At 40.3% G+C, this 25368-nt stretch overlaps 1 protein-coding gene and 1 non-coding gene across 2 annotated transcripts; both read left to right on the forward strand.

The window, feature by feature from the left end:
- Positions 1 to 1790: 1790 nt before the first annotated feature.
- Positions 1791 to 25153, forward strand: RNF149 (ring finger protein 149). Its single transcript, XM_061459648.1, has 8 exons — positions 1791 to 2294; positions 9176 to 9426; positions 12334 to 12402; positions 15220 to 15302; positions 15769 to 15865; positions 18575 to 18770; positions 19148 to 21220; positions 24532 to 25153. Exons 1-7 carry the CDS (start codon positions 1829 to 1831, stop codon positions 19204 to 19206), a joined length of 1221 nt encoding a protein of 406 aa, XP_061315632.1. The 5' UTR covers positions 1791 to 1828; the 3' UTR covers positions 19207 to 21220; positions 24532 to 25153.
- On the forward strand, positions 21485 to 21600 carry LOC133272628 (small nucleolar RNA SNORD89). The gene has a single exon (XR_009744498.1). It is a non-coding gene; the product is annotated as a small nucleolar RNA SNORD89 (small nucleolar RNA).
- Positions 25154 to 25368: the final 215 nt, after the last annotated feature.

The raw sequence follows: 25368 nt of genomic DNA on the forward strand, positions 1-25368 counted from the left end.
AGTACTGTCACTTTTTTCTTATCTGCTTTTTGCTAAACGCCGAATTCATGCTCCTTCTGAATTGTCACTTGTGTCCTTCAACACAGATCACCTTTACCTGCCTCCACCACTACTCCACACGCTCTCTCCCATCTAACATTCTTCTGCTCTTCTGTTGCCTTGCTCTCTTTTTCCTATTTTTTTCTTCATTAACTCTAGTTTTACTGTGTTCTTCCCTCAACTTCCAATTCCTTCTCTGCAGTCCCTTCCACATTACTTTGGTCAGTCTTGGTGGTCTTCTTGATTTTGCTACTTTAATCTTGTTCTCACAATGCTCAGCATCTTTGGAGAGTCCTAACATTGCTAAGTGTTTTGGAAGAATACTGAAGAGTTACTTTAAAGAGTACTTCAGGTCTAAATTATTTTCTTGCTTACTTGTTTAAACACCAACTCTGGAACAGAAATCATAGAATCACAGAATGTTTGGGTTGTAAGGGACCTTAAAGATCACCTAGTTCCAGCCCCCCCTGCTATTGGCAGGGACATCATCCACTAGACCAGGTTGCTCAAAGCTCTGTCCAGCCTGGCCTTGAACACTGCTAGGGATGGGGCAGTTACAACTTCTTAGAGCAACATATTCGTGCCAAATTAGAACATTTGCCTTGGTGCTGATGCAGAATAGGGCAGTTCACTGGGCTCACAGCTTTTGCCTGATGACACCTTCTTGTACAAACTATTCCAGGTTCTACTAGATTCCACCTGCATCAGCAGGCACGATATATAATCATGATTAGAAAGGTAATTACCTACATTTGACAACATTGTTTGGCCACATAGGCAGCAATGTATTATCACATCACTGTTGACTTCTGAAGGAAGCTGGGTAAGGTGTATGAGACCATTAAAATAAGACCGGTAGCTGGTAAAAACAAGAGATCCATTTTGGAAGTTGGAAGAAGGTAGAGATGTCTTCCATGAAAACACAGGTAAGACTTTAAATGCGTTTAAGAAGTATATATCAGATCTTTAATGGAAAACAAATCCATAAAACAATCATGATTATTAAGTTCCTTCAACCTCTTATTTCAATACACTTTTCCTCCTGCTTTTTACACGGCAGTGAGCCCCTTACCATTTTTCATCCTTCCGAAGCGGGCTCCCCTCAGCCCAACAGCAGCACAGGTACCTTCTCTATGTTAGCTTGAGCTGCTGATCCCTTTCCCAGGTGCCACTGTGCCCCTTCTCCACCCCTAGCCAGCCTCTAGCCACCCCTACTCCCCACAACCGCCACGCACACTGCACCCTTGAAGGCGGGTGAGGCGTGCCCCGGCGGAAGGAGCACTAAACTCATTAACTCAAATCCACGCGTGTGTCACTGCCCGAGTGGGCGGACTGGACTTATAGCAGCAGCCCGCGGCTGAGGTTAAAGGCCATGTAACCTCCGAGGCCTGCTCTGTACAGGGAGGTCGGCGCGCGGAGGCGGTTTCGGTTAATCCTCGCCGCCGGCAGCGGCTGTGCGCTGCGGTCCAGCTCCCTCCGCTCGGGGTGTGACCGAGACCCCACACCCCGCACAACAAACAGCCCAAACCTCCCAGCACCCAGCGGCGGGGGAACGCGATGAGGGGCTGCTGAGCTGCGGGGAGGAGCTGCGCATGCGCGGACGGTAGCGCAGGGCAGGGCGGCCCGGCCTCCTCCTCGCTATTAGCCGCGCTGGCGGGCGAGCTCCGCCCGGGGCGGGCAGCGGTGGTTACCTGCGCGGCGCGGAGCGGCCGTGGGGTAGAGCTGAGTTGAGGCTGTCGGCGGAGCGGTGCGGCCTCTTACCCACGCGGTGCCTGGCGGTGGCCACGCCATGGTCTGCCGCCCCCGGCTGGCGCTGGTGGTTGCGGCGGCAGCGCTGGCGGTGCTGCTGGCGCCGGTGGTGCAGGGCGCGCGGGCCCTGGAGTGGTACACGGCGTGGGTGAGCACGGCCTATGTGGAGCCGCTCAGCAATCGCACGGTGCGGGGCAACACGGAGAGCGGCCGCTATGGCGACAGCTCGCCCAAGGAGAGCGCCCAGGGCCTGGTGGGCATCCCCAGAGGCGCCTCGCCCCGCCACATGGAGGGCTGCGCCACCGACACCGACTACGACGTGCCGCTGCCTCCCGGCGGCCGAGGCCCTCCCGAGGGCGACCCGCCGCCCTGGATCGCTTTGGTGGCTCGCGGCGGCTGCACCTTCAAGGACAAGGTCACCAACGCGGCGAGGAAGCGGGCAGCCGCCGTGGTCATCTATAACGAGGCCCGCTTCGGCAACAGCACCGTCTCCATGTCCCACCTGGGTGAGTGATGAACGGGGCTGGGGGCTCCCCGCCCTTTCGAGGGAGGCTGGGGGGGGGGATGGCTTTGTCTAACGCCGGTGGGTCTGCGCGGGAGGGATGGAGGTGCAGGGAGGCATAGATTCCCCTGAAAAATGGTACAGAGAGCTGGGGTTTTCTTTCCCCTTCCTTTAAACCGCCCTGGGGAAACGCCGGGACTGTCTTCTGTCTTTGAAGTTGCATCTCGGGTATCCTGGAGGTGGTGAGTTGAAGCCACCGAAGCCGGTTGCCGTGTGACAGACTACGGGGGGTGCGGGCAGGGGTTCATTCATAGCTACCTTTTTGGCTTTTTACCCTCTGACAGAACGGCTGCGGCAATTGCAGGTAGGCCCCGTTCCGCAGGCTGCGGAGAAACACATCAGGTAGCCTGAAGATGCCTGCTGGTGCCGTTGAAGGCATCAGTCTTCAAAAGCTGTTTGAGGGTAGCTTTTGGTACTGGCTTCATTGCAATAGCTTCATCGTTCTCTCATGCGCAGGTCTGTGAAGGATGGGAGAGAGAGCTCTAAGCATCAGGTAATTCTGAAACGCCTGTGGATGCCATAGGAAACCTGAAGCATAGGGAAGGATGCTGCCTTGTCTGAGTGTGCTAATCATCTGTGGTCTACAGAAGGGATGTTTGTTTTTTTTGCTAAGAACCCAGATGTTCTGTCACTGCAGTTTCTCCTTGGGCTATGACACTAAAGTCTTTCTGGATTTTTTTGAGCATGGCAACATCAAATGCTTAAAGGGGATAAAAGCCCCTCAAAACTCTCATATAAGATCTGTTTGCATTTTTAGATTTCTGAGGAACTGGAAGGTCCTCAGAGGAGGATGCAGAGCAAACTAATAAAAACGCTGCAAATGCCTGTTTCAGATGGTCCTGGTACAAGGAGTTTGTTAATGCCCAGACTGTTGTTCCCGCCCCCTGAGCAAGGGGAAAGGGACTTGGTTGAAGTAGAGCCACAGTGCGTTTCTAAAGACAAAGAAACTTATTTACTTTAATGAGCTGAAAAATCTCAAGGAGCTGTTGCTTCATAGCATATATATATTGGACAGAAAACAAGTCCCTCTTCTTGGAATACCAAGTGGCACGGTTGTGAGGGTTGGAAGCATGATTACTGTTCTTCTTAGCCTGCTGCTTGCTTGGATAGATCAGCCTGGCCAATCTACTGTGTTCTTTATCTGCTGTGAAAGTGGAGGTGGGATGCTGGGTAAGGTGTACCTTTGATTTTGATCTGGTGTGGCATTTAAGGTACTTTGTTGGGTAATAATTCTTTTTTCTTTACCAGCTGTTAGTTTCTTTTCTTGCTGTCACTCTGTATTGGCCAGTGACTGTGAAATTTTCTTTCATCCCTGTGGGAATTTTCCCACATTCCTCTCCATGCCCCATCATAGCCTCTCATTAATTCTGTTTGCTCTTTTGTGGAATCTCTTTCTTTTCCCAACAAGCTTATTTTATCAAATTTTTATAATTTTGGGTGTTGTTTTTTTTTGTTTTTTTTTTTTAATTCTTTCATCTCTGCAGCATAGAGCTGACAGCAGCACATAAAAACCTTCTTGGGCTTATGCTTAGGTTTGGATTTGCTAGTGTAGTTACATCTATCAGTGGTATGAAGAGAACTGATCCCTTACTGTTGGTTGGTTGTTTTTCTTCTTAAACTGGCAGAATGTTGCTCATAAAAGCTCTACCTGTGTAAGGTCTGAGATTTTAGTGTAGTATGTATACAAGAAGACATTGTTACTTATTTATACTGACTGCAAGTGCAGGTTGCACCCCAGGATGGTTTGGATGGGGCAGGAATACAATAATATAATATAATCACTAGCTACGGAGTCACAAATCTTTGTTTCATGGTTGAAAATTCCAAACATATAAATGTTTAATTTATTTTTTTTCATTGCACTTTGAATTTGAAATGCAGGTAAGAATTACTGTTGGTTTAAATCTTGGATTTTTGAAGGGGGAAGGTAAATTCCATTTTACAGGAGCCAAGTTTGCCATTCCTGTGAAGGGATTTGTGAAGTGACACATGAGGAACAGAACCGAGTTCAGGGAGGAGTGCTGAGAAAAAATACTCTGGGAAATCTGCAGTGCTGTAACTAAGGAGTGGAGTTATATGCATGAAGAACATTCTCTTAATGGATTTGCAATTAGTGGCGCTGAAAATGGTGTGAGATGGAACAATGGTTATGGCTGATAAAGGCACAGCCTGAATTATGTAAGGATGATAAATGGGTAACTTTTCTGATCTCAGTGTTTCATTTTTATATTCTTATGAAAAAAAGCTGACCTTTGAGCTTCCCCCCAAGGGAAGTCATAGTGAAACAACTTCATATGTGGCTGAGGAGGCTTTTTCCAGTGGAACATACTCATTTTGCCCTAATGACTCAAAGAGGTTAGTAACGTTACTGAATATGAATAGTATAAACTCAGACTTCATTTTTACAGTGATATAGGCTTTGCAGACAGTTTTAACTCTGTTCATTTTTGGTGGCAGTGAACTTAATGTAGTACAGAGGCTTCAGATTCCTTTCCGAAACCAAGTATTAAGTGTAAGTATTAGCTGAGTGTGAGTTGGAGAGGAGCCTGGAGAGGCAAGGTGTAGAGTGTTGTGGAGAGCAGGCCAAGGAGAGTGAGGTTAAGTGCTGGTTAAGAGATTAGGGGGAGGCAGAGGTATATTTGTAGTGGTAAGAAAAAAAGGGTTTACTGGGTCTGTATTTTTCCTGTTATACTTCATGCTGGACATCCAGCCATTTCTCTCTCAAGCTCTGACTTCAGATCCTGATCAGAACGTAAGTGTCAAGATACCTTGAGGACTACAGAATAAATTATGATTGTGCTTGACACGGGAACCGAAGAAGGCAGACTGGCTACAGCGGTTTCAGATAGGTCTGAAGTGGAGCTCTGTTGCATGGCTTGTGTATTTAAGGGAAGCTTGGGACTTAACTTGAGTGCATTACTTTAGCTGTGTTAAGAAAACGGTCTTTGATTTGCTGCAGCTTTGCCAAAATACACCCAACTAGTTCTTTCTTTCGTTGTAATTTCTTTTATGCAGGTAATTGAACAAAACAAATGCAAACAACTTTGTACTTGAGGCTCTTTTAAGCTCTTTGCCAGCTCCAGAGTGGCTGAGTTAGGGTAATCTTGGCACGTTCAACTCCTTGCTGCATTGCTTTCATCACCACCTGGGATTCTGAAGTGGTGCGTAACTTCTATATTACTGAAGTTTTCTACAGAAAGCCTCTGGTACTGTACTAAAAGGGTAGAACTGAAATCAGTTTTGCCTGCTTACCTTGGACAGTGACTGCATAATGCTGATCTGCTGTGTTTTGAAGCAGATGCTTACACCTGTTTTATAGGTAAAAGTGCATATCTGTTGGAAACCTATACAGAAAGAGGAATGTGTACCAGTGTTGACTGCTTGACTCTTCTGCTTACCTGTTCTTCAGGTGAAAACACAATGTGCACCAGGGATTTGGTGAGATGAGGTGGGAATAGATGGTTGAGACAAACCTTGTCAATGGATTGTTAGTGTACTGTTAACCTTTTGGTAAAGGTCAGATACATTTGTTTGGACCAGGAGCTAAATAGAACATTCAGTGTTAATTGTGGCAGTGTTAGCAGTATGCCTATGCTTAAATAGATCTAAGGACTAATCTCAAACCTTTTTACCAAGGTGCTCAAACTCTGGGAGCTTTCTGGTGTTTTTCACGAGGATAAAAGCTAGAGTATATCTGCTATGATAGTGTTATGATAATGTTAACAAAAAAAAGACACATACCAGATTTCAAGTCTACATCATTGCACTGAAGTGTTAATTAAATCTAGGAAAGAAAACAAGTTTACTCTAGCAGAGTTAGTTATTGCAAAATTAGAAGGGTATAGAAGGGTAAAGCCGACTAAACACGCTCTCAGTGGATGCGTGTATGTGACACTTGAAGTTCTTTTATAAATGGGATTTGAGGTCTCTGAGTTGTGTTGCAGTTGAAGCCGATTGAATGACTCAACAGCATTTCAGTCTTTGAATAATGTGTTTCAGAACAGAAGTCTAAAATTAGTGAGGAATGAGTTAAAGCCCTTAGTCTTACAGGCTGCTCAGGGCAACTGCTTCTCTGAGACTGCTGTTGTTCCCTTTGTAATAGTGGATTGCAAATTTTTTATTCCTTCTGTCTTGTGACCTTCAAGGCCACCATGTTTAGTTGCATGTATTTTTAAAGACAGGTTCATCATCAAGTCTTTAAAACTGTTAAAATGCTTTTAACGGACATTTATTTAAAAATGTATGGCATACGTGTGTTCTAAAACTAGGTGTCACAGTGTGCAGCAGCCATTGCACAAAAGTAGCCTGACTTCCATTTCAAGGAAGTAACTAGATGATAGCGGGACTTGCTAGTGACAAAACAGAGAAAGGCATTACTGATTGTTGTGGGTTTTTTTTGAATACTTCTTTGTTAGAAATCATGCAGAGGACTAGATGGCAGAATTAAACTGACTCAGGAATGAGGAAGAAACCTTTATTGATTGAAAAATCCAGGCTGCCTCAGATCTTGAAGTTTTCTTCCTCAAGCCTGAGTGAAACCACGTAAATTTTTCCAGAGCTCCTGTACTGTTCACTAGCCATCCTTAGTCACCACTCCTGTTATTTGTAACTCTTGCAGTTGATTAAGGACATAGGACCTAATCTCCTGATTTAAGTATGTGGATAACAGTTCTCAGCAATGCGAGATAACTTTCTCTCTTGGTAAGTTCTTTTCTTGGTAACTCTGGCATTGTGGCATTGTGCAGGATCAGACAGCAAGGGGTGTTTCACACTCTTCTAAGATACATGAGTCTCTCTGGTAATGCTTTCATGCTGGTTCAGGGAGGAGAATAATACTAATTAACAGTCCCTTAGTATGCTTGGACTTGTGGTATCATGTGGATCGGCACATTGTTGATTAGTAGAACTAATTAGTGGAACCTAGTTGTTTGTGTCCTGTTCATCTTCACCTTTGCTGCTTTGTGACTCCTGAGTCACCTTTGTGACTCCTACCAACAAGGCAAAGCAATGCAGGCTGGCTGGTGAGCTGAATTAGGTACCTGAGAGGAGGCACGAGTTGGGCCTTGTCCCAGTAGCATCTTCTTACTTGTTTCTCCACACCATTCTCAAAATTTACATAAATGTAGTCTTATTTGGAAAATCTGCTCTTCTGTTGGGTCTGTATCTGGCAGCTGGGTATAATGTTTTGTACAATAGGTTAGCAAAAGTGGGATGGTTGTGTAAGATGACGCTGAAAAAGAACAACTGGCATTGAGATCGGTTATTCAGGTAATAATTGGAACCTTTGATGTTTCATCCACAACAAATGGTCTGCACTTCACTGTGCTATATACAGAAGTGAAACTCCCATAAATTCCTCTTGGCATGAAGTGGTCAGGTTGGTAAGGTGTCACAGCCAGAAGCATCTGAACTAAAGGAGTTTGTTTTAAATATTTTGGGCAAATAACTTTTTTTCTTAGTAGGAAGGGAGGTGGGTGAAGCTGGAATGCTGCACTGAGTTTTGAAAATACTTTATGTAATGCTGTTAATTAGACAACCATTTCTTTTGACATAGCTTCTTGGTAGTGAATCTAAGGCATCCAGGAGGGAAAAAAGCTTCATGTTTTCAGTGGGAGGTCTTGTTACAAGTAGGTGATCTTGTGGATCTTAAAAAGGTAGCTGTGACATTACAGGTTTAACGTTCTGGCTAGGAAAACCCCTTTCTTCTTCCTCTACTTTCTCTCTGAATCAAACTTAGTCTCACTTTTTCTTAGCGGTAGGAGTGCAAGTAAGCTACAAAGGCATGACTTGCTAAGGGCGTATAGCAGTGTTGGTATGCACAAAGTGAGAACTATTCAAGTAAAAACAGCATGGACCAGTGAAAAGGTGAAGAGTTTTTGTGGAGGGTTTTTTTTTTTGTGCGTATGTGTATGGTTTGTTTGTTTTTTATTTTATTTTGCCTTTTTTTTTTACTCTCCTGGTATTGGGTGCTTTATCATTTAGACTGAGTGCTTTTGAGTTCTAATGTAATAGAAAAATCCTTTGGTTCCATACTTCTAAGAGAGTCCCTTCTTGATAAGTCTTTGTCGTGAAGTCTCATTACATTTTTAATATTTATTATTGAAGAATCTTTGTGTATTTCAATCATAAAATCATAGAATGGTTTGGGTTGGAAGGGACCTTAAAGATCAGATGGTTCCAACCCTCCCTGCCATGGGCAGGGACACCTGCTAGACCAGGTTGCTCCAAGCCCCATCCAGCCTGGCCATGAACGCTGCCAGAGATGGGGCATCTACAGCCTCTATTCCATTGTCTCACCAATGTTTCATGTAATTTCATATTACATACCTGAATCTTTATTTTGTTCACATATCCAGAATAATTGTGCTATGGATTAAGTTTCAAACATAATTGAATGTATGTCTTCATGGTATTCGCATACTGTCTCCATCTGCAGCTAAGATTTCCCCACTGGCAAATAGGGATCAGCTGTTCCTGAGTTGCATGTTAGAACTTCAGCAACTTCAAGATGAGATGTGTATAACCTCCCTGGGTTTTTTTTGCATGGCATCCCTATCCCACCTCACTGTGTGCAATGAGTACAGGGCCTTAAACTTCAACAGATGTATCTTTGCTATTTATTTTGTGTTTGAGAGTTTCATAAAGTAAATAAAGTTTACTAGGAAAAAAACCTTTGTATCAAGTGTGCTATGCCTGTAAAAAATCTCAGAGGTTTTCCTATAAATTTGCTAGCTGATATTAACCGAAGAGGCCCAAATTACTATCAAGCCAGACTACCTAAATTTTTACTGTATTGACGTTCTTCTTTTTTCTCTCCTCCAACAGGAACAGGAAATACAGTGGTGATAATGGTTGGCTATCCAAAAGGAATAGAAATACTGGAGCCAGTACGAAGAGGGATTCCAGTAAAAATGACTATTGTTGTTGGCACACGACATGTGCAGGAATATATTAGTGGTCAGTCGGTTGTGTTTGTAGCCATTGCTTTCATCACCATGATGATTATATCGCTCGCTTGGCTCATATTTTACTATATACAGCGTTTCCTGTATACAGGATCTCAGTTTGGAAACCAGGTAATTAGAGATGATAATGCTTCAGGGTATTTACAGTCTTCTCATGTCAAATCAGTTGCCTAACTTTGCTTATTTATTGAAGCATCCTTGAAGATCTGCTTTTTTGCTCCTTTAGTATCTGTGAATGCCACTCAGTAATGGTTAGTGAGGCTAATAAGCAGTGTGCTAATTGACATTGGGAGTTTGGCTCCTTATAATTATTAGATATTTGTAAATACTCAGAAATACATTTAGCCACTTGAGTGGCTGCGTAAAGGCAGCTTCTTGTGTGATTTGTCGCCCAGCTTAACTTCCTTCCATTTGACATTAAAAATTATTTTCATTCTTAGGTAACTTTCATGATGAAAGTACTAACTTCCCTAACTAGAGTCTTTAATGGTAAGAAACCAGGGTAAATTTTTTAAGACCTGCAAGTAAAGACTACATCTTTTTTGTTCTGAAGCTTTATACAAACTGCTTTTGATACCTGTAATCCTACTGCTCCACTGTAGAGTATGGAATTGCAGCAGCATGTGTGGTGAGATTCAGCTCTCTTAGACTACATGGAGCACTGAGCATTGTGGAAGTACTGGGAAGATCAGGAAGGAGTAACTTTGCTGTGTATTTGCCCTTTTCACATTCCTGTTGTTTGATAGGTTAAAAAAAGCTTTACTTTCTCCCTCCCGGGAGTAATACTTCATCATAGAATAACTTTGGTTGGATAGGACCTCTGGAGGCTATCTGGTTCAAGCCCCTATGCTCAAGAAAGAAACTTAAATGGAGTTTTTGAGGACCTAGTCTAGCCGAGTTTTGAAAATACCTTAGGATGGCACTTCCCTGTGCCTTTCAACTCTTGCAAACAGGTTAGGTTCCTTCCATGGTCATCAGCAGTTCTGCCATCTTTCTCTTCTAAAGTTGTACTTGTTTCTCTGCAGGCAGTTCTCTCTTTTTTTTTTTTTTTTTCCCCTTTTAACCCTCAGTTCAGAACAAAAAAGTAGTTTCAAATGACTGGTTGTCGTGTGGACTTCCCCTGCTTTTTGCTTGAACATTCAGATTCTAGCTTCGCGGAGGAAGGAGTGGAATCTTTGTTTGCCTTCAGGACTCTAATTTGGACTTAAAGGACTCTTCTAGGACAATGCTTAATTTCAGTTTTAAGTAACTGAAGATAACACATGGGACTTCTGTATTGGTTAAACTTGCAATTTACTTGAAATCTTGGTTCCCTAGAGTCTTTTTTTATTAGGCTTTAAGTCTTAAAACTTACATTCTGAGAATACTTTCAAGAAAACAAAATTTTTTGAGAAGTGTTTATAGAGAAAGGGGGTGTGGTTTTGTGTTGTAATAGTTGTTTGAAGAAAGTTGCTTCTTCCTGTTGGCTTCGGGGTGATTCATGCTAAGGGAAGTTCACGTGCTTTATGAGCAGTAACACTTCTAAGAGCATTTTTTTGTTTGTTTATGAATGTGATGCTTCCCAGAAATATGTGCCACAGATTCTTAATAAATTTTGCCATTAGGCTTGTCATGTAAGTGCTTCTTGATTAAATTGCCTAGCATTAGGAGGTTTTGACACTTTCTCACTTCTCCCTCCTCAAATGGCCACTGAAAACAAAAGCTTACAAAACCATGCGTAAAGTTTGAAAATGATGTGAAAATTTTGGACAAGATAGGAGTCAAGGATTTTGGTCAAGACTCTTAGGAGTCCTAAAAGACTTTTGGAAACAACCGACTTCTCTAACCCAGTCTTATTTTGCTTGTCTTACTGACTCCATTATAATTTAAACGTGGGAGTTTTAAAGCTATGCTTTATAGAAAGCTGCTGTGCAGCTGCTAAGTGAAGGTGAAAATGGGTGTCTTAAGATTTATTCTAACATTGGTTTAGCAGTAAAACTTTGGAAGACCTCCTTGCTACTGAAGATAAAACAGGACTGTACAAAAAACCCTGAGCTGACAGAGAAGGTGGAATAGATGATGCTGCTAGTCCATTTCTGAGAGAACTTTAAGGCTCTTATTAACACCATAAAAGAAAATAATCCCAATTGTCAATACTGTAAGTTTGTAAAATGGTGTAAGACATTGTAATTATAATTACAGAGTAAAGCTGCCATAATGTTTTTTTTTTATTCCTTTATGGTATTTCATCAGTGAGGATTGCTGCTAGACAGATCAACATCTGTTAATTGGGAGTGTTTAGTTTCTCAATTTCTAGGAGCAGCTAGCACTTTGTCTTGGAATACAGTACTGCTTTCTTTTCTTGCTTCCCCTCAAAGCATAATTAGGACTGTTACTGTATAGAAGTCCAGTATGGTATGTCTATTAAGCCTTTCTTGTCATCGCCTTTGCATAATGTGTCCTTTCAGTGCAGAGCTTTGTATAATGTGTGAGACAGTGTTTAACTGAAGGGGAGTATTAATAGCTATGAGCAGCCTTTTGACCTAGTGGCCAGTTGTAGGCTGTCCGGCAGGATTCCACCTTCTCTTAAGCTGGAGCAAAACGTACCTTGTGCTCATGGGCTTGATTAACTGGAAGGTCTGGTTATATGGCTGTTGGTTTGGCTCTGATTGCCAAAGCCTACATTGATTTCAATTTTGGAAATTGGAATTCTGGAAAGCCCTTAACGCAGGCAGTCACAATCTAAGGCCACATAGCTCAGCTTGGTCTGTGTAGTTCTACACCAGTTGAGTCCATTGTAAAAGCAGTATGCTTACAGATGGTGCTTGCCACCATAGCCCAAGAATGCAAGACTTGCAGTTCTTCAACATCTGTGGGAGGGAAATATTTTGAAAACAATGTAGTTAGGCAGAGATTATTTTTGATTTTTTTTTTTTTAGATGCATTCAGAGGACTTAGTAATCTGCATGGAAAGTATTTTAGAAGCTTTGAAATCTAACTCTTTAACTTGTGTACTAATACTTAAAATCTTTATTGAAGGGACATAGGAAAGAAACCAAGAAAGCAATCAGCCAACTTCAGCTGCATACTGTGAAACGTGGAGAAAAGGTAATTCAGTGGCTCTGATTATTGCTGTATGATTTAAAAACTGGTTTAATATCTTTACAGAATTCTCATGACATAATTGAAGTATGACTTACAATTTCAGGCTCATTTTATGGCCTTTGCTTAGAAGGCAGAATTTAAAATTGGTAAGTCAAATTTGAATTACTTGTGACATGTAAGGCTGTTTTATTGCAAGTAATATCTGGTTGTACAAAATGTTGCAGGAGACTGTAGGGCTGATACAGTAAAGATGAGGAAAATTTCAGCACTTGTAAACATCAACAGGTGGATTGCAAAATACTTCCCAGGACCTATTGATTGCACAGTTGTTACAGCTGATGTAATATTTTTTTCCTTAAAAAAAATCCATATTTTTATTGACCAGAAGGCCTCAGAAATCTAAAAAGCTTTGGAAAATGAAAAACTTGTTTCATCTTTTGACATATAAATACGTTAAGGAGCTGTATAGGCTTAAAGCATAAATTTTTTAGAAAATTTCTTAGAAGTACATTTCTGTGTGTTGAAATAAAGCTGTTCCAAAAAAATTAAACCAGCTTTCAGAAAGTTAGCTTTGATACCATATGGCCTAAACTTATAGCTGTGTTAGAATAACTGAAGTTGAAAAAGCCAAGGTTTTGAAAGAAAATGTAACTTTAGAGTTTTCAGGCAGCTCTGATCCTAGATGCTAAATTAGCTTCTGCCATTATAGGCATTTTTTCCCAAAACCTTTGTCTTGTTTGGTTAGTTTTTACTTAAAGATGGTTTTTACTTAAGGACTGATTTGCTCAGGTGGAAAACAAGCATTACTTGTTTTTTTTAATCTATGAGTAAAAGTGAAATGAGAAAGGACACTTCAGTGTAAGAACCTGAGAAGTTGTGGTTGAACAGAAGCTGCTCAGCTCAGGTCACATGCTAAAGAGAATATATCCTTCATTTAGCAAACTGCCTTTGAACTTGCCTTTTTGTCTCTTACGCATTCAGCAAGTTTAGCACTTTACAAGTATTTGTTACTTTTAATTTTATTCTGAATTCCATCAAAAAGTAATCTATTTCAGGCTGTGCACAGAGGCATATTCATACTTCTGTTCGTACAGTGGTGAGATCAAGAAAGATGGAGTTGAATCAAAACTTCTCTAAAGCAGTATCAAAGCATAACATCAGTGTTGGAAGAAATGGATGTAATGTAGGAGGAAATGGATGTGATGTAGGAAGAAATGAATGTAAAGGGGCCATGATGAAACCTATGGTGACAACTGCAAGGAGGTTATTAAATGCTTTTAAGCAGCTGTTTAGTAAACCTCTGAAAAGGATTTGTATTATGAGATATTTATTTTTTGCAGTGTACCAGGTAGTTCCTTCACATTGATATACCCTTCATTAAAATAAAGAAAATAGGGGAATTTAAGTTGTTATACAGTATGCTGGTTGTAGCTATGAATGCATGTTAAATATTAATATCATTCTGCTTGGTAAATCGTGTCTTCTAATTTGATTTGACTGCCTACTATCAGCAAATTTATGTAACTTACTGATGCAGAGGTACTTTCATTAACTAATGTAAATTTACAAGGAAATAAGTCCTGTCTACTTTGTAAATGTGGATTTCTTTAAATATTTCCTTTCAGCCATTTAATAGGGTATATTTCTTTTATTGTGACCCAGTGCAGTCTTTCATTATCACTTCACTTGGGGTTGAGGTATTTAACTAAAAATAGGTCAATATTTTAAAAGTGTGTTTGCTATCATGTAGATCTTTCCCAAGAAGCTTATGGGATTATTGGAAAATGGACACTCAAATTTGAGTATGTGGTACATATGGTGTGCTTGGATTTTGCCTCTTGTACAGACTAAAAAAAAGTATTTGGTATAGAACAAGTACTTGTCTTAACTTTGCTTGTGTAAAAAAAGAAAAAAAAAAGTCTTAATTTGATTTACTGGGGAATTTAAGATGTTAATTATGTAAATTGATAGCATTCAAAGGAGGGAAAAATTTGCCTTGAACTTGAAAGGTTGCTTGCAGTACTAATTCATTTGAGCATTTGTGGTAATCAAAGCGAAGTGCTTCAGTAAGCAGTAAACAAAAATACTTACTTTGTGGGGGATGAAAGAGAAGAAGCTTGCCCTCTGTTTTTCTAAGTTTTATGCAACCCAAAGGCTTGCATCTGAAGATAATCATCATATTTGCACTGCAACTATAAGCATGTCTTCAAGATGACAGCAAGACCTGTTAGGAAAGATACTAAACCCTTAGCAAGAAACAAATTAAGGTGGGGAAATATGGCATTCTGATTGTCTCTCTGGTGTGAACTTGGAGAGTTCCCCAAAATGCATACTTCAGTTGTCTTCTAGCTAGCATGTGATAGAAAAAGGAGGGGGGCGGGGGGAAGGGTTAAGGGGTTTGCAGTATTTACCCCAGGAACATCTTCCTACTTGAGCACTTGGAAGTCTTTGGGACCATCAGTTAAGAGTTGGGTTGTGGGCTTTCATCTGTGCTGGCCTCTTAATGTTTTCATTTTATAGGTATTTTAAACTGAAATTTTACTAGGCTCCCATGAGCAAAGTCAATGTTTGAGGCTTAACAAATTACCTAAAGTACCCTGTACAGCTATTTGAATTAGAAAATCTGTATTTGGTTGCTTTTAGTATTTGATATCACTTGATCAAATCACCTCTTGATTGAATCTTGAATTAAATGAGGGAGGTACTTTAATTTGCTAAACCACTTTATGCATTTTACATTATGTGAAGCTAGCTATTGCACAAAGCTTGTTTTGTAATGAAATATGGATGTAATGCATTTAAATGTGTTGTCATATTCAGGGTTTAGATGTTGATATGGAAAACTGTGCTGTGTGCATCGAGAACTATAAACTGAAAGACACTGTCCGAATTCTGCCTTGCAAGTAAGTTGCTGTAACTGTTCTTTCTCCTTTAACGTGTTTTCCATAAGAAATATGTAATGAGCTTTCTGGAAACACTTCTGAAACTCTGATACCAGAGCTGAAGCTGTGCAATCTGTATGGCCTGTACATGTTGAAAGGCACTCAGAAGACCATGTAGCACTTCATGTTTATGCAGGGAAAAAGAGCAGTTAGAAGTGTAGGGGTGAATTGGAGCTTTCTTAGGGTAGAGCTCTACACTGTTGAACTGGTAACTATGGTGTCTTTGTGGTTAGTATCCCTTATTTCATAAAGCTAGCATGGAAAATGATGTTTCCAGAGCCATGTCTGGCCTAGTAAATTAAGCAGTAACCAATTGTTAAGGTTCTAAAGGAATAAGTTTCATTTTTAATGTAGTGACTTGCACCTTGTTTGAAGGAATAGTATGTAGCTTTCATGGTAAGTTCTAAAGGGCATTTCTTTTCTTTAGGCACATCTTCCATAGAACATGCATTGACCCTTGGCTTTTGGACCACCGAACTTGTCCAATGTGCAAATTAGACGTTATCAAAGCTCTGGGATACTGGGTACGTTGCACACTTGCTTTAATCTTCAAGGTAGAAGTACAGTGCAAGGAGGCAAGAAAGACTTCATGTAACTATTAAGAGTGAGAACAGTTGTTACTTGATGAGACTGAAGAAGTTACACAAAGCTGCAAGAATAATTGAGAGAGAAACAGAAAAATAAGGGAAATGGGTAAGAGCTTAAAAAGTGTATCAAGCAGCTTTTGAATCCTCTGTCTACTCTCCTGTGATAATGTATTTTTTTTCTGTCTCCAGCTGATGATAGTAAGGAAGTTGAAGCATAGGTGAGGCAATTAACCCAAACTGAAAATGCAATTTAATTCAATAGATGTAGAGCACGTACTTGATCTTGAGAACTGTGATTCAAAGGAAGAAAATAAGTTTTTCTGTCTTGAGTGTTTTTGTACTTCCACATACACCCAGTGTGTTATTCCTATAAATGAACCATTACTTACAACCTTCCTAAAGACATTCACCAGGCGTTGGTTAAGTAAAGAAAATGATGTGCTCTCTTTGCTTTCTGACAGCACCAGAAAAGAGAAATGAAGACACATGCAGTAGGTTACTCAGTCATTGTTGATAAATAGTCTTGAGTTCCACTAAAATGCCATAAGCATGAAACTCTCTTCTCTTCCGCTTTTCTACAGAGATCTTTAGAAAATAGGGGTATTCTTGGTTTTCAGGGACCTTCTGTTCATAGACTAGGTCTGTGTTTTGATTAGCTTTTCTCTTCATTGCAGAGACTTTGCATATCTGTGGAAGACATATATGAATTACTTTTTTGTCAAAGGTGACAATACTTGTGCTATGTAATATATATATACACACCAGATTGTGGCACTTCTGTGTGTTGAGTCAGGCTATACCTAATAGTTGCAATCTTTTTGACATGTGAAATAGCTATTATTACTCTAATATTATGTTAGCAGCTTATTTTTTGCTCACTTTGAATTCTTGGATTGATGTAACTTGTATTACATGCAAAAGGATATATCCATTTGTATACATGCTGGAAACTGAAATACTAGAACCTTCAGAACAATTTTATTCCCTAAATTCATGCTGTGGCAGAGGATACTGATGCCAGGCCTAACTGGAAGAGTAATACTTCGTCTCTTTGTAAGACAGAATGAACATTGGGAAGCAGGTTAAGTGGGATTACATTAAATACAAAGCCTAGTCCTTTTTTCTAATGAAATAGGGGAAATGTGTCCTGCTTATGCATCAGTCATTCGCGTTCCACTGAAGCTGATGTAGGAAATCATTCAGGTTTGGTTTTTTTTTTCCTAGTTTAGTTTACAGCCCTATCTAGGTTGCCCAATGTAGTTTGTGGAGTGATTGTGTGAATTTTTTACTGATGTGAGAGGGGAAAAAGTGAGAAGAGCAAGGCAGCTTGTCAGCAGTGTGCTTGCTGAATGACATAACTGCAGACAAGAATGTGCAATCTTAGAGAAATCTGCTAAACCACCTAAACCTTCTGTAAAGAGGCTGAAAGCTCAGTTCAGTTTTATGGAGAAAAATACTTCAGCTGCTTAAAAAATTTTAAAGGCTTAAAGTAGAAAGAAGGCACCAAGTCCTGTTACCTGGCTTTTGTTTTGTAAAGACTGGACATCAGTGGTCTAGTTCTGCATTATGCTATTTCTTATGAGAGAAAGAACTGCAGTCAGCATGTCTGTGTGATTTGGTAGAGCATTACTGAATCCTGTATTTTCAGTGCTTATTTAAATGCCTAAGTTTTGGAAACTAAAGCTATTAATGCCCCCTGCCCACATATAGAGATTAGAGATTCACATGTGTCTTAACTTATGTTCAATTGTAGCAGTTCTATAGCTTATTAAAATTCAGTATGTCTTAAAATGTGCTGCTTTGGTGCTAAAGAAAGAATCAGCCTAGAAATTCTTAAATCTTAAGATGGGCCTTTGTTAATTGTTTGAGGAGGGGAAAAATCCTCATTATGAAGCCCACAGAATAGCTACTTGTACTGCAGTATACTTTCTTATGTGTAAATAATGTTTGTATATCAGTGGAAATGGCTTAGTGAAGGTGGGCTGTTTAATTTTAAGAAAAGAATTGTGTGTGTAGGACATTGAATTAACTTTCAGAATGTGTCAGAAATAGCTCATGCTATACAATAGGTGAAATAAATTAATGTGGCTGTGCTGCAGATGTTGTGTTCCTGCAGAGTGAGAAGCCATCATATTTGCATTTTTGGAATAGAGTCAAAGTTAGGCTGGAGGTAGAGGAGGAGGGAAGTTTGTTCTGATGTCAAATGTTTGCTCACCCTGGTAAAAAAAAAAAGAACAAGTCCAAGATTGCCCAGCTACAGTAATGAAAACCAGAGGCTTCCACAACTCGTAAGGGATCAATAGGTTTACTCAGTGAATACTTCATATGTGCTGAGCCTGTTTCTGTCCAGACTGCAGCAGTACTGTTGCTAGTGTTGAAATACTCCATCCAAAGTGCTGGCTGGATTGATGACTCCTGTTGCTGCTCTTGGCTGTGGGGTGGTTTTGGAAAAGTGGCTTTTCTTTTGCTCAGCTTTGTTTCTTTGCAGTCGGACAATAACAGTGAAAGCAAAAACTGCTCAACACTATACCCAGAGCATGTAGATCTTTTTTTTTCAATAAGGTGAGGTTACAAAGTGGTGATGTGGAGGAATGTTGATGCCTAGTGGTAGACAAAAGTGTCAGTTAAATATATTTAATTTTGAAGGGGGACCCTGAAGATGTACTTGAAGTTCCGATACCTGAATCAATAAGTGGCAGTGTTTCAGTTGGAAGTCTGAGTATTGCTTTACAAGATGATGACAGAAATGAAGTAAGCGAGTTGTCAGCTTCCTCCACTAATGAATCTGTATTGCAGTGTACCAGTTTAAAAGAGGATGCAGGTGAAACTACAGCATTACTTGGTAAGTAATAATTTAGTTTATCACTTGACAGTCCTTAGTGCCATTCACTGCATTAGAAGAAACCATTCTCTATTTGATGTTAATAGTGTTAGTATTGCAGTGTGGGCCAGACTGGGTGATGTTACTACTGATCAAAAAGTAGAATGTGGTAAATTTTGAGAGAATTCTATTGAGCTGGAGAAAACTGGTCTTGAGAGGGTAAGGAGGGGGAAAGATGTAAACAGTGCTATAGGAGGATTACTTATCCAGAGAATCTTGAGAACCTTAGATACATATGAATATGAAATTTGTTGCCAGAGTTTGGATTAGTGTAACAGATAAAACATATTAAAATGGTAAATCAACAAACAATTTTTCCTCTAATTCCTGACTTTTAGATGTGGATGTCAGTAATAACCGGCATGGAGAACATCTATCTAGTGGAAATTCACACTGAACTGCTTTGTGGAAGATATCTTGAATAGACTGTTGAAGAACTATTATTTTTTATTTAATTAGTATGGACTTTTGTCTAGTTAATGGAAAAAATAACAATGTAAATTATTTTACCTTTCAAACTTTTCTAGCTGGTGTTCCAAAAGGGCTAATAACTAAGAATTTTGTACGTAGGAGGATTTTATAAGATCTCCTCTGGATGTCTCATCCTAAAAAAAGATGCAATAACCCTTTTTCTGTGAGCATTGTTACAATGTCATTGTGTTCCAGAGGGTTTAACAAAGATGAAGACTAGGCAGTGAAAACAATGTAGAATGTCTAACTGGTAAATATTTTGGATGCACTATTTACATTCAGTATGTACACGTGGAGAACACTTACAAGACTACAACCGTTAAAACATTCTGAAAGTTCTGATCTATTGTAATCAGAGATGAATATTCTTAGAAAAGACATAATATGACCTTGAAGGAATGAAATAACTTCATGGATATGTTGCATATCCTTTTTTGTCATGAAAAGTCGCTAGTTGCAACTTCCTGTACATGTAACAAATACTAATTTAATCTTGTAATGTGTTCTACTCTGAGTGGATGCTGAGAACAAAGGAGATTTTCTCCACCTTGCCAGCTTTTTATACTGAATATGGCAGTAATAGGTTGTTCTAGGTGGTCTTCACGTGCTGAGCATGTAGACTTATTTAGGTATATGCACACTGGTTACCTCTTTCAATCTTAAACTCAGTAGAACAGAGGTAAAGGGCTAATTATGGCTAAAATATATTTATTAGTCTATTTATAAGAATTTACTTAATTCCTTCTTCTTGTTCCCATCCTGTCCCACTTTGTTATGTACCAATTGAAATTGTTTCTTAGGATCTACAAAGTTTGGTTTTGTTTTTTGTTTTCTTTTCCTTTGCATAAGGATGCTGGAATTCTTCTCTTAGATATTCCACATTAGGAGTTTTGACTTGGTTTGCCATTAGCTTTTATTCCTTTCTTTTAGATTAGCAGTATTGTGCCTTATAGTAAAACACTTAAGAAACCTGAAGCATCTGAGAGTAAATATAAACCCTGGCATCTCCCACTATGACCTCTTATACCACTTAAAGTATATAAATATTTGAATAAGGAATTGCTAAGCTGTTTTGTAAAGAAACATGTATATTTAAAACACCACTTAGTAAGAGTGTTAAGTGAATTGTTTAGGATTTTAGCATTGTCATGTTAAATAATATGCTACATTCCTCAATTTTCTTTTGTAAAGCTGTTACTACAGGTTGCTTAAAATGGTGTCTTTTACTAGACATTTGGTTTAGAGTGCATTTTTTTTTTTAAATGTGTATTTGGAATGTTTTTCAGAAAATATGCAATTCTTTTTCTAACATATATTGAGCTTCAATAGAAGCAATAACTTTTTTAATTTTAGAATGAATGTTCCAGAAATGTCAGAGGTTTCAGCTGGGGAAATACAATCTGAACTTCTATTTTGCAGAGCAGATGTTTCATCCTAAATTTCCTTCCAAAAGATTCCTGTTAATGCCTGTTTTAAAGAATGACAGATCTGCCTCTTCCCTATAGGAGTGTAACTTTTAGGTTTACTGGAAAATTGTCAGGTTGTAGTTCTGATGTCACCAGCAGGTGCAAGTTTTTGTGATGCCTTTATCTTACAAGAAGCACATGAGAATGGAATATGACTGAACAACCATCTCCAAAACTGAACAAATAAACAACCCACAACTAAACCAAACAATGCGTAGGGACACTTACGTCTCCAAAAGAAGTTTATCAACATTTCCAGAACTGCCTTTTTAAACTGTCTCTTCAATATTAAGAAACTAAGTCTTCTCCCTCTTCCTTAACACAAAACTGAACATTGGTGTAGTAAACGTTGAGGGGGTTTAAACTCTAGCTCAAGGAGGAACCAAAAGGCGTTACCAAGAGAAGTCTTGTCAGTCTATGGATTGTCTTGCTGATACCTGCAGCACAGTATTCATGCTGGAGAGGAGAAACGTGGTAAGTACTTTAGCTTTTCTTTAATACCTGCGAAACCAACAACTTTTCTTAAGAATCAAAGCTGGGATCTGTCAGAAAGCTGGGACCTGCAAACCAAAAAGTGTGGTTACAAATCTGAAGTGTACTAACAGAAAAATACCTGAATATGAATATGGTGGTGCTGTACCTGTTTCATTTCAATTTTCACAAGAGTAGTTACAGTTTTTTCAGTCACGTTGGTTTGTGTGTAGTTTGCCTTTGGTATAGTTGAATCTCATAATGTCAGCTGAGGAATGATGACAATAAAAGGCCGAATTGCAGTGCCTCCAGCAAGCAGTTTGCTCTCCTTGGAAGCACGATGACAAAAGTCTTCCGAAGCGAATCATTAGTCTGACCTCAGTCAAGAAGCTGACACACATTATCAAGAAGAGTGGTAGGACAAAAAGTACAGGACAAGAAAAAGACAACCTAGGAAGCTTGAAACGACAGCAAGAGAGGATTAAAACCATGAAGCTCATGACCTACTGGTACAGCTCATCTAATATGTAACTTTAGAGTAAACAGGTGTAGGCAGATGTAGGTAAATACAGGTTCCCGGACTTTGTTGATCTGCACCTATGTCAGATCAAACTGGTATTTCTAGTTTCTTGCACTTCACCTAGCAAAAGCTTATGAAGGCCAGAACTTATGAGTCTTTATTTTACCCTGCTATGAATGTTTTTGCAGGGTAGGTACTTTGCGGCTCCCTTCCCTGTCCTTTGGAGAATCTTTAATCTGGCTCTTCTGCTCAGGCTGTGGCCTACTTCCTGTGGGAGCTGATGCTCTATGTGTTCTGGGTTCCTTCTGTGTTGTCTACCTCCCCTCCGCACACACACACATACCCCCCCTCCCTCCCCCCTATGTCCTGATCTTTTTTCTCTTCATAAACCATGCAGGGACTTGTCTCTGAGACCTCTGTCCCTTTGTCAGATCTTGCTGTGATCAGGCAGAGGGGTTCTCGCTTATAGGCATTAATATAGCATGATTATACAAAGCTTGAAGTGCAGTGCTCACATTGAAGTGGACAGCCCCTTGTGATGGTGAATACATCGGCTGGGGAATATCTCTAACAGGATTAGGGGATGTTACTCTTGTAGAGTAAGTTGTGTTCACTGGCGTGGCTTTGGTAGTTCTGATGCGTACTTTTAGGGGAGAAAACTTGTGAAGTCTGAGTTATTTTTAAACAGGAGGAATAAGTGTATTAAATGGGCTGATTAAAGACTGGAGGTGGCTCTTCACTCAGAAATTTTGGTTTATTAGTAGTCTACACATGCCAAATTGGAAAAGGAATTTGATAGTAAATAACTGCTTAAACTAGCAAGAAAAATGAACTGTAGGCATTTCAGATATAAATGCACATTAACAATAAGCTTAATGAGCTGCAGTATCAGTTTAACTACAAAATTAGAATTTTCTTTAATGACCACTAGAATGGATTCTTCTTTGGCTCGAAGCAATGCTTGGAGGAGATTCTGTGCATGTACTAGAGAAATTATATTAGATAGTAGTAACTCCTTCCCCTGCCCTTCACACCCTTCCTGCCCCCCCAAGTATGTGAATGTAGCCCAGTAACCTGTTGCCAGTAATTAGTGCTAGATTCTGGAGGTATGCCAGAGGAGTCGTAGGATAATTTCACTGCATTGAGAATGCTTTTAATCTATTCTGACTTAATAAAATAGCACCAGTATATTCCTGCCACAACTGGGTTGTTACACTTGGGGAATTCCGGTTCTGTGCCAGGGTGTAACTGGCACTGAGAAACACCGCTGCAACAACTTCGTCAAACACATAAAAGCTTTATTTTCATCACTTCCTGAACCAGGATAGGTTTTCCAGGCTTCCTGCCCAGCCTGCTAAGCTTTCCCTAAGACTAGGCAGTAGTAGTGCAGAGAGGAGCCCAGCAATCTATAGTGGTGGTTACTTCACTTCCCTGTGGTGTTCCATAGGATCATGGAATGGTTTGGGTTGGAAGGGACCTTAAAGATTGTCCAGTTCCAACCCACCAGCCATGAACAGGGACACCTTCCACTAGAGCAGATTGCTCCAAGCCCCATGCAGCCTGGCCTTGAACACTGCCAGGGATGGGGCAGCCACAGCTTGTCTAGGCTGAGGATGTCTGAGGCAGAGGCAGTGTCTACTCTTGCAGGTTGTGATGAGCTTGATCAGGGGCAGCAGATAGGATGGAACAGGTTGGGCTGATTATTTAGCTGCCCCATAAAAGCAGACTTGTTCTTCCTAGACACAGGTCTAGACATACAACTACTGTCAGCAATACTGACTGTACCTTAGAACGGCTTAGCTTAGAACGGCTTTCTGAATTTGTGGAGCATTTTTCAGCTGTTGCCACAACTTGTAATAAAAACATGTTTCTCTTACACCCTGACATCCCAAGTGTTGGGAAAACTGGGAACTCTTCCTCAACAGAGCCTTTAGCACCCTGAATCAGGACAGGAATGGTGGTACAGAGGCAATGGTTAGGTGGATTGTGGGGGGGGGTGTGTGTTTGCTTTCTGGGTGTTTTTCTTGGTGTGTTTTTTTTTGAGTGGAGAGGCTGTGTGTGTGTGTGTGTGTGGTTTTCATTGGTTTGGTTGTAAGCACTTGGCCTTGAACACTGGTTTTGTGCAGGACAAAGATACTGAGATCAATAAAAATGTACTGACGCAGCAGCTCTAGAAAGGCAGAACTGAAATGTAGTAGAGGAGTCAACTGGCAGTATCTTGTCAGCTTAACCTGGAGGGAACGGAGTTGTTGATGTGGGCTGCTGGGTGAATCAAATGTGCTGGCAGCTTGACAAGGGACTGTTGTGTTTTATGTCTCCCTTCAGCCACCAGGCTGGGTGAGACTTTGCACAATGGCTTGGACTGATTTAATAGCTTGCTGTTACAAGAAGAGATAGATAAACTGGTTCTTTCTGGTTTTTCTTTTCTGCTCTATTTACTTTGCTCTTTCTTGCATTCAGTTTGAGTGTGAGATGAGCTAATTCAGCTTAAGTGACAGAAAGGTCAGTCTGTTTAAAGCTGTATTTTGACAAGCTAGGAAACTGAATATCCTCACTGGGCAATTAACTGAGTTTAAGAGCTGGGCTAAGAGGATGGGGAGTTGGGTGAAGGAGGAAAGAGCAAGACTCTCCCCTTAAGCAAGCTGAAGAAATGCAGTTTTGTAATAGGACCATGGCGAGTTAGCATTTCTAACATAGAAGATGGCAGCGTTTTTATTTTCAAACCAGAATGGCTGTAAAAATGACTTCAGTCCTGGAGACTGATCTTTACTAGATGTGTCGTTTTCTCTCCTAGGTGATGCGTGAAGATTTGGGAATTGGAATTGTAGATTAAACATGCACAAGTCAACCTGAAGACTTTCAGGTTTTGTTCAGTGTGGGTCCTGATCTCTCTCCTCAGCTATCCTGCTGTATTGCAAAACTTGATTTGAGAAAGTTTTAAAAGTAGAATGTCTCTATAATTGCATGTGTTTGTGTGAAGAATACATTGCCTGGAAACTCTCCATTATACTTCCACTGGATCTGGAGCTACTTTTCACCATCTGAAACATGGTAATGATACTGCATTTTTAAGTGGCATATCCTTAATTCAGAAAAGCAAAGTAATTTTGAGTTTACATCATTTTGTTAGTCTGAAGCTTAAGTCCAAAACTTTGAAGCCAGTTATTTCTACTATAAACATAACTGCAGAGAACCATTTGAATTTGCTGGTCTGTCAACAGCTATTCACAATCGACTTGTCTTTTATGGTAACCTTGTACTTAACTTGGTTGCATTGTTTGGATTAAGCACTGGGCTATGTCTTTTTCCATTGTGTATGTACAACTGTAAGAATGTCAAGTTATGCATTGTTGTTGTAACTTAATGGCTAAAAGCTCAGATTCCATAATAAATTATATAGACCTTTTAAAAAGCAATGTCTGAGAATCCTGAGGGGTTTGTTTTCTTTGCTGTACTTACGTAAATGGATCTAAGAGACTCAGCACTAGCCCAAAATAAGCTTAACTTCATGCTGGGCAGTCTGGGGCAGATCCCTTGTATGCTCTGGAGTTTTCCCCATTTAACCAGTGCCTGGAGGTGGTAGGTTAACCATGGCTGGCTGCTAGATGCCCACTCAGCTGTTCTTCCCCTG

Source organism: Pezoporus flaviventris, unplaced genomic scaffold, assembly GCF_033815535.1.
Source record: "Pezoporus flaviventris isolate CSIRO_AGI_PZ_B2104156 unplaced genomic scaffold, CSIRO_AGI_Pfla_v1 ptg000030l, whole genome shotgun sequence".
In the NCBI taxonomy this organism is placed as follows: Eukaryota; Metazoa; Chordata; class Aves; order Psittaciformes; family Psittacidae; genus Pezoporus; species Pezoporus flaviventris.

Excerpts from the sequence above, each read along its gene's own strand:
- RNF149 (XM_061459648.1), top strand. The coding sequence starts at position 1,829 with ATGGTCTGCCGCCCCCGGCTGGCGCTGGTGGTTGCGGCGGCAGCGCTG. Across the intron at positions 9,427-12,333 it reads GATCTCAGTTTGGAAACCAG|GGACATAGGAAAGAAACCAA; the intron begins GTAATTAGAGAT and ends TCTTTATTGAAG. Across the intron at positions 15,303-15,768 it reads GTCCGAATTCTGCCTTGCAA|GCACATCTTCCATAGAACAT; the intron begins GTAAGTTGCTGT and ends TCTTTTCTTTAG.